Below are 9,474 nucleotides of genomic sequence, written 5' to 3' on the forward strand. Positions count from 1 at the left end.
AAAGAGGTGTTTTTTCGTTTTGTTTTGTTTTTTTTTCTGCTTTTTAGGGCTGCACTTACAGCACATGGAGGTTCCCAGGCTAGGGGTCGAATCGGAGCTCCAGCTGCCGGCCTGCACCACAGCCACAGCAGCGCCAGATCCCTGGCCTCGCTAAGCGGGTCAAACCTGCATCCTCGTGGATACCAGTCAGATTCGTTTCCACTGCGCCACAACGGGAACCCCAGAAAGAGATTTTACATATGTCTACATGTGTGTCTTTCCCTGCTCACATAAGACAGCTCATGACAATACATACGGTGCATTTAGATAAAGGAAACTCCAGGCTCAGAACCAGGAGGCCAGGGCTGTGAGGGTAGCTCACACACGGGAACTGTTGCTGAGTTTTTCACCTGGCCTGCTCTCTCACCTGGCCTGCTCTCTCACCTGGGCTTGACCGAGAGCGGGTTATGAACCCTGATGAGCAGAGTCCACCTGGGGAAACCCCGCGGGCCTTCCTTGGTACCGTCTTCGGACCATGTGTTTCTCTCCGGACACCTGAAGAGACACGGGCCCCTCTGCCGTGGGGATGCTCAGCTGCGGGATGATGACTCAGCAGCACTCCAAACACAAGGAAAGATCATCTCCAAAAGCCTTCGATGGCTCCTGCCTTCCGACACAATGTTCCTGTTGATGAGCAGAGACAATATAAGCTGGCCCGACCTCTCTAATAAATAATCGCCTAGCCTGCAGGGCACCTCCCAATGTACCAATATATTGAAGCTGATCTTTTTCGAGGACCCAGCACCAGGCTCTCCTGTAGCAAATCGCGTTTTTCTGAGGCCTGCCATCCCTGTGCTCTTTCTCCTCTGCCCTCCCCTGGCCTCCTCTCCTGCCAAACCATCACCATTTGCTGGCTCTGGCTCCTGGCTGCGTCCAGACTGCTGGCTCCCCATTGCAGGGGTGGGGCTCAGGGGCCTCTCGGGGGCCAAGCTGACCCCCGCCAACTGCCGTCCATCCCTGCCTCCCACAGTGTCCTTTCCCGGGGGCCCTGGTGTCATCACGCCTGCAGAGTTGAGTGGCAGCGGCCAGCACCCTCAGTCAACACCGCTGCCTCCTGCAGCCCCTAAGGTGGTTTGGAGAACTTCTTGGGGCAGAGGAGGGGAAGGGAGGCTCTGCCAAGCCAAAGGGTGGCTCCCTGGTGTCTGCCAAGGGCCACTTTCTCCAGTGCTGGAGGGAGGAGCCAGCCAGAGGGAGCCTCTGTCTGAAGGTGCTCCTTTCCCAGCGGCCGCACTACCCTGGCCAAACAGGGCCATGTCCTAGGAGGCTGGCTCGCAAAGGTGTATGAGGCAGGGCCTTCCAGAGAAACAGAACTAACGGGGGGTGTGCACACAGAAAGATTTCTCTTAAGGAGTTGGCTCGTGTGATTGTAGAGACATGGAAAGTCCAAAATCCCCAAGGGATCAGAGGAGGCCCACCCAGATTCTGGAGGGCTCTCTGCTTTACTCAAACCCCATCGATTTAGTTCTTTATTTGTCTTTTTAGGGCCACACTCATGGCACATGGAGATTCTCAGGCTGGGGTTAAATCGGAGCTGTAGCAGCCGGCCTATACAGCCACAGCAACGCAGGATCTGAGCCGCATCTGCGACCTATACCCTATATTGCGGCAAGGCCGGATCCTTAACCCACTGCGCAAGGCCAGGGATCGAACCTGCATCCTCATGGATGCGCGTCAGATTCGTTTCTGCTGAGCCACGACGGGAACGCCAAAGCCCTCCTATTTAAATGTTAGTCTCATCCAAAAATACTTGTACAGAAATACCCAGAAAAATATTTGATCAAATACCTGGGCGCCATGGCCCCACAATGTTGACACATAAAATTAACCTGCATGTAACAAATTTTTTTTTTTGTCTTTTTGCCTTTTCTAGGGCCGCTTTCCGAGGCATATGGATGTTCCCAGGCTAGGGGTCTAATCGGAGCTGTAGCCGCTGGCCCACACCACAGCCACAGCAACGTGGGATCCGAGCCGTGTCTGTGACTACACCACAGCTCACGGCAACGCCGGATCCTTAACCCACTGAGCAAGGGCAGGGATTGAACCTGCAACCTCATGGTTCCTAGTCAGATTCGTTAACCACTGTGCCACGACGGGAACTCCACGTAACAATTTTTATACACATTGCTAAGTGCTCTCCCAAAGGGTGTGGCCCTTGCTGGTTGCCCCATCTTGGGAGATTATAGCTTCCCGCCCCGCTGCCCAGACCTCTCCCTCCACTTCCTGCCAGCTCCCCTCGGCTGCCCCTGACCCTGCAACTTGACCTTGCTGCTCGTGGGCTCTAAAGCCCCATGGGGTGAATTGGGCCAGCCTTCCTGGGCCTGTACAGCTAGCTGCTTCAAATCCGCGTGCCCTGTCCCATGGCCCCGTGATGGGACATCCCCAGGTAACCCAAGTCTGACCCTCTGCCACTGCCACTGCCACTGCCAGAAATAACTCCAATGTTCACCTAAGTGGTTTTACCAGCATCTCTCAGTTGTTCCTTCTTAAAGTGTGGTGGGGCTACATTTACAGTCAAGGGAGTTCCTGTTGTGGCGCAGTGGTTAACGGATCCGACTAGGAACCATGAGGTTGCGGGTTCAATCCCTGGCCTTGCTCAGTGGGTTAAAGATGAGGCTCGGATCCTACGTTGCTGTGGCTCTGGCATAGGCCGGTGGGCTACAGCTCCGATTAGACCCCTAGCCTGGGAACCTCCATATGCCATGGGTGTGGCCCTAGAAAAGGCAAAAAGAAAAAAAAAATAAAAAACAGTCAAGGAGTCCCTGTCATGGCTCACTCGTAACGAACCCAACTAGTATCCACAAGGTCTCAGGTTCAATCCCTGGCCTCACTCCATGGGTTAAGGCTCCAGCATTGCTGTGAGCTGTGGTGTAGGTCACAGACACGGCTTGGATTTGGTGTTGCTGTAGCTGTGGTGTAGGCCAGAGGCTACAGCTCCAATTTGACCCCTAGTGTGGGAACTTCCATATGCTGCATGTGCGGCCCCTAAAAGCAAAAAGAAAACCAAGAAAACCGTCAAGATGGGAGTTCCTGCTGTGGCACAGTAGGTTAAGAACCTGCCTGCAGCAGCTCGGGTCACTGTGGAGGTGTAGGTTCAATCCCTAGCCCAGCACGGTAGGTTAGAGCAGCATTGCCGCAGCTACAGCGTGGGTTGCAGCTGTGGCTCGGGTTCAGTCCCTAACCAGGGAACTTCCATATGCCATGAGTGTGGGCATTGAAAAAAAAATAAAGATGGTAATTTTTATGTTATATGTATTTACCAAAGTTTAAAAATAACTAATATCACTGATAAAAATATCAAAATTAGGAGTTCCCGTTGTGGCACAGCAGAGATGAATCTGACTAATCATCCTGAGGTTTCAGGTTCGATCCCAACCTTGCCCAGTGAGCTGTGGTGTAGGTTGCAGACACGGCTCAGATCTGGCATTGCTGTGGCTGTGGGGTAGGCCAGCAGCTGTAGCTCCGATTCGACCCCTAGCCTGGGAATCTCCATATGCCGCAGGTGAGGCCCTAAAAAAGGAAAAAAAAATTAAAAATAGACCAAGTAACAGATTCTCGTTGTTATAAAGGGGGAAGGCATATGTAGAAATATAGAAATGACTCCTAAAACCTATGCTGCTTCCTCCCAAGTCCCCGTAACCCATTTATAGGGACTTTCCACAGCTGTGCCCAGGCACAAGCTCACTGTATCTTCAGAGCTGTCCTAGAGAAAACACTTTACAGGTGGGGAAACGAGGCTTCCAGAATGTCAGCAAACTTGCTCACTCTCAGTCACCAGCTAGAGAGCAGCAGCGCAGGACTGAGCATCTGGGGCCCCCCTCCCCCGCCACCAGATCCTACACTTCCCGCAGTCCCAGCTTCATCCCCTAGCAACCCCCCCCCCCACACACACACACACATTCCCACTGCCCACCGGGGAGCCCTGCAGTGGGTGAGCATCTCCCTGTCCTGGAGGTGTGGCAGGGGGACCTCACTTGCCAAGTTCACAGTATCTGCTGGACACCTCCTGCCTGCCTGGGGCTGAGCTGGCACTTACAGCAGCTCGTTCAAGGGTCACCACAACCCTGGGTGACAGCCCAGGCTTCAGAGTGAGCCTCAAGAAAATGGGCACATGGATAGCAAAGGCCCCAGAATCAGGGTTGAGCATGTCTGTGGCTCTGTGACAGTCGGGCTAGACGCGGAATCACATCCCCACCCCCAGCTGCTGTGGCTGTGGCGGCTGTGGTGGCTGCAGCGCTGGAGGAGCTGGCTCCAAGGCCTGGCCTCCTGTGTCTGTGAGGCTGGTGCTTTAGGCTGGGGTCCTGCGGCCGGCTGCAGAACAGCTCGCTCTAAGATGCCACGGGGTTCAAAGCTTGGCCTCCCTGCCTGCTTGTTATGGATGTGACCTTGGAAAAGTGTACAAACCTGGAGCCTCAGTTTTGCCATCTGAAGAATGGGGTCATAATGGCTGCCTCGCAGGATTGTTTGGGGGCTAAATGTCACCTTCTCAGTGATGCCTTCCCGGACTACCCCAGCTAAAATCAGTTTCCAATTGCCACTGTGGTAATCAGCACCAACTTAGTGGCATGAACAAACAAGATTTGTTATCTTAGAGTCCTGTAGGTTAGCAGTCCTATGCAGGTCTCACTGCGCTGGAATCAAGATGCCTGCAGCACAGCTTACTTTCTGGAAGTCTAGGGAAGAATTGCTTTTCCTTCCTTTCTGGCTGCTCATGGCCTCCCTGGCCATGTGTCTCTGCCTTTCTTCCACAGCCATTTCTCTGACTTCTGCCTCTCTCCCCCATTTTTTTTTTTTTTGTCTTTTCCAGGGCCAAACCCTGAGCATATGGAAGTTCCCAGGCTGGGGTCTATTCGGAGCTCTAGCTGCTGGCCTACGCCAGAGCCACAGCAACACCAGATCTGAGCCACATCTGCAACCTACACCACAGCTCACAGCAACGCCAGATCCTTAACCCACTGAGCAAGGCCAGGGATCGAACCCTCAACCTCATGGTTCCTCGTCGGATTCGTTAACCACTGAGCCATGACAAGAATTCCTCTCCCCCACTTTTAAGGGCCTTGGGCCCACCCCAGTGATCCAGGATAACCTTGGATCTGCAGCCTTAATCCCCCTTTGTCATGTGAGGTTCCGGGGGTAAGAGGTGGACCCAACTGGGGACCGTTACTTTGCCAGCCCTAGCTTTCCTGACTATTCAATCCAACACTTTAATGCTCCCCCACGTTCCTTGCTTCATCTCCCCCTGAGCATTTATTCCTCTTTCATCATCTCCCTCCTCCCCTAGACTGCACTCCATGGGGCAGGGATTCATGCCCCTGGGTGCCCTGCCCCCGCCCCACCCCAGGCCCAGGACAGCGCCTGCCTGGCATCTGTTAGTGCTCTGAAGCAGGCACCTTTCTTCCTCCAGTGACTCTTGATTTTGCACATTTCGTTCCAGGGAATTTACATCAGGCTTCCCCTACAAGCCCCGGGCCCCCCGCACCCCGGAGATCCTGGACCTGAACCCACCCAAGGCCCGGGCATCGGCGCTATCCCCGCAGTTCTCGTGTGGCTCCCAACAGGTCAGCCGCCCAGGCTCCACAGCCTCCTCCACAAGGAGCCTGCAGAGTAAGTCAGCCTGGAGGGAAGGGCCCCGCTTCTCCATCCTGTTCCCACTCCTCCCATCCCACCAGACAGAGCGGAAAGGCCCCGCTTCCCTCCCGCGGGACCAGGGCCCTGGCCGGCAGCTCTCTTTGCCCCAGGAACTGGTTCTTCCTGAAACTTTCTGTTAATGAAATTGCCCTTGGCCTCGGGGGTCATAGAGACACCCTCAGCAGGGCCGCTCAGAGATGAGACACCCCCCCCTGCATGGGGCTCACGTGGTCAGCCCTGAAACCCAGACCTGCCTGCTCTTGGCAGCCTTGAAATCACACGGGAGCACAGACTTGGCAGAGGGATCGGGGGTGGGTGGGACCCAAAGGGCCCCACTGTGTCCTTGGGGCCGCCCTCTGCCCCTTCTGCTTGCTGTAAAGACCGCTTCTCTGTCCCCTCCCAGTTGGCCATTTGACCAACCTCCTCCACTCCCCAGCTGAGCCAGGATCTTTCTAAAGGGCTTTCCTAAAACTAAGGGGAAAAAAAAGAGAAACCAGACAAAAGAATGCCAAGTGTCGTTGGAGTTCCCGTGGTGGTGCAGCAGAAATGAATCCACTAGGAACCATGAGTGTTGCGGGTTCGATCCCTGGCCTCGCTCAGTGGGTTAAGGATCTGGCGTTGCCATGAGCTATGATGTAGGCCACAGACACAGCTCAGATCTGGCGTGGCTGTGGCTATGGTGTAGGCCAGCAGCTGTAGTTCTGATTAGACCCCTAGCCTGGGAACCTCCATATGCCATGGTGCAGCCCTAAAAGGACAAAAGACAAAAAAAAAAAGTCAAGTGTCACAAAATCAGTCACACTCAGGATACACACAGGCCAGTGGCCTGCCACCCCCTCCCTTCCTGGCAGGGCCCCTGAGCTGGAAGTGTGGGTAATGGGCCAAGGCTGGGAAGCCAGGGGGCCCTCCCTCTGCTCTCAGCGCCTCTGCTGGGAATCATACAGCGGAGCCCCCATCTCCCCGCCCGCAGCGCAGGTCGAGGGTCCAGAGGAAACACCCGCAAACTCGGGGAGAGCTTGGCCAGGAGAGAGCCCGCAGGCCTCCCCATCCCACCCGGCATCCGGCTCAAATACCCACAGGAACAGCACCCGGGGGTGATGAGCCGGCCACGCCCTGGGCTGGGTGGCAGCAGATCCCATCCCCGGGTCCCCACAGACACAGGGGGCCGCTGCCAGCAAAGCTTCTGTGTGCCCACACCGAGCAGGAAGAAGCTTGGGCACCGCAGTCAGGCCCTGGCCGCAGAGCAGGTGACCCAAGGAGCTTCTCTGCACTCTGTTTGCACAGAGCCTGTTGAAAGGAGGGCTTGTGTGGGACAGAGGGGGCTCTGTGCCGAGACCGCCCTGGTGCTGGCAGCTTGCTCGGTTCTTCTCCTCCAGGCAGCCAGTGTTCCAAGAAGTGAGGATGCCTTCCCCAGTGTCACCGTCCCCTCGCCCCACGACCAGCCAGCTTCCTGCTCCCGGCCAGCCAGCAGCAGCTGCAGGTGACCACTGTGAAGGGCCAGCTGTCTACAAGCCGCAAGGTGGCTTGAAGAGGACAGCCCTCCAGGGGTCCAGGAGCAGCCCCACTGCAGCCCGTGACCCTGAGTCCGGCCACGGTCCTTCCTGCACCACCGCCCCCCAGCCCCACTGTGGGGGGCAGCCGAGCCAGACCCCGGGGCCGGCCATCTCCATCCTTCTCCGTCTATCTCGGCAGCTGGTGAGGCAGAGCCCAGGTGAGACAGGACGTTGGCCTCAGGGGAAACCAACCCTCCTCACCCGGACCAACCACATGGAAACGGAAGGAATTTAGAATAAGGGACACTCATTCCCAGGCCGGCGGCCTGAGCAGTGGACTTGATATTTTTCTCCTCTTCTAAAATCTGCTAAAAATAGAGTAGGCTCCCCTCAATGGCCGGGAAGCCGGCTGTTTCAAAACAGCCCTGTGCTTCTGCACCCGTTTGAAGGGCTCAGAGGGTTGACCAGCTTAGAGCCATTGCCCTCCCTCCCTCAAGACTATAAGCGAAGGAAACAGTGCCACTGGCAGCGTGACCGGTCCCCGCTGGAGGAGGCCTGTGTTCCTTGACGAGGGTGACATCAGGCCCCGTGTCTCAGGGCAGAGGGAGAAACTGCACCTGTGGCGCCAGCAGTGTTCCCCCTGCAGGGAGCAGAGTCTGACCTCTCCTGAAATGGAAACTTTGAAATAAAATTCTCAGTATTTAGATGGTTTTGTGTGTGTGTGTGTGTGTGAATAAAATCACATGCTGTCCCCCGGGCAGTCCCTCTGTCCTGGCCATGCCTACCAGTGGAGACACCTTTGTGGTCCCACTGGACATAAACAACAACTAAGTATTGCGTTGTGGGTGGGGTTTTTTTTTGGGGGGGGGGATGTTATTTTGCTTTTTAGGGCCAAACCTGCTGCATATGGAAGTTCCCAGGCTAGGGGTTGAATTGGAGCTGCAGTTGCCAGCCTGCACTGCGCCACAGCCACAGCAACTCGGAATCCAAGCCGCATCTTGTCACAGCTCACGGCGACACCAGATCCTTAGCACACTGAGCGAGGCCAGAGATGGAACCTTCGTCCTCATGGATATTAGTTGGCTTCATCACCACTGAGCCACGACGGGAACCGCAGTACTGCGTTCTTTAGCGGGCTTCTGGCTCCTAGGGGAGCAGGCAGAGGAGGGAAACAGAAGAACGTGGAAGCAGATGAGAGGCCAGGGTACCCCTGAGATGGCCAGCAGCCCATCCTGGGCCGGGACCCTAGGTTCATCTCGAAGAGTTCTTGGCGCTGGTGCAAGGCTGGGCACGTCAGGACTCTGTGGTCGTGTGACTGGCCCATCTTGAGTCTCTGGAAATGTGTGAGCCTCTCTCTGTCCCTGGAGAGGAAGACCATGCAGGACACTGCCTCGCCTTCTTGGGGATGTCAGCCTCCCGGCCTCTGCACTCCTGACTTGATCACTGGAGGAATAAAGAGAGCACAGATGCTTCTCTCAGAGCTGCTGCTGTGGACAAACAGGAAAGGAGACGGCAGGTCCCTGCAATGCAAGCGCTCAGTGGAGAAACCTTGAAAAGGCAGGGAGTGTTTGCAGGTGGACCACGGAGGAGCATCATGGGAAAACCTCTCCCATTCTCCCCCGCAAACCCACTCCCTTCGGATTCCTCAGATGCCGCCGCCTGGCACAGCCTTTCCCTGCCTTGGCGAGGGCGCCGCCCCAGCTCCAGAATCCAGAAGGAGTGGGCAGCTCAAGGCTGACACGCACTGTCCCCCGATGCAAGGCTGACCTCTCTTTCTGCCTCAAGCCTATGCGTGAGCGCGAGTCTGATTTGTAAATGTCTGGCCATTTGGGATAAAAACAAACAGGCAAACAAAAAACCAAAAGAAAACAAAAAAACAGAGGCAGACTACACTGAGGTCATCAGGTGTGGCCTGGGTGATTCTCTGGGGAGAGTAAACATGGCCTTGACCTCTGTACTGTACCCTGGGGTAGCCCTCCTGCAGACACGCATTTCCACATCCCAAGGCTCGTGGCACAAAAAAGACTTGGTAACATATTAACAACTTATTCATAAACATTCCAGCTCTCTGTTGGCCCAAGGGAAGTGGGGTAGGAATGCCGTGGCAGGGCGGGGGCGGGGGGGGGGGGGGGGAGAGTCAAATACACAAATAAACCAACACGTTTTCATAGGTCATACAGCTCCTAGAAGACGCGCCCATGAACCCTCCCCACCGAGAGGAGCCTGTGGAGCTTCTGAGGAATGGGGGGGCCTTCAGGAGGGTCCTTCTGCTCCTGAAAGCTGACCCCAGCTTTCCAGATACTTGGTCCCCTACTTT

The 9,474-nt window shown here is 55.8% G+C and overlaps 1 protein-coding gene across 2 annotated transcripts in view; it reads left to right on the top strand.

Annotated features, from left to right (window-relative positions):
- Positions 1-7,861, top strand: part of ARMC9 (armadillo repeat containing 9) — a 172,089-nt gene extending 164,228 nt beyond the window's left edge. For both annotated transcript variants that reach the window (XM_047773747.1, XM_047773746.1), the window contains exons 24-25: positions 5,471-5,640; positions 7,041-7,861. In XM_047773747.1, the coding sequence (XP_047629703.1) occupies positions 5,471-5,640; positions 7,041-7,063 (193 nt within the window). In that variant the 3' untranslated portion in view covers positions 7,064-7,861. The remainder of the gene's footprint in view (positions 1-5,470; positions 5,641-7,040) is intronic.
- Positions 7,862-9,474: the final 1,613 nt, after the last annotated feature.

The sequence above is a fragment of the Phacochoerus africanus genome, chromosome 3, assembly GCF_016906955.1.
Source record: "Phacochoerus africanus isolate WHEZ1 chromosome 3, ROS_Pafr_v1, whole genome shotgun sequence".
Lineage (NCBI taxonomy): Eukaryota > Metazoa > Chordata > Mammalia > Artiodactyla > Suidae > Phacochoerus > Phacochoerus africanus.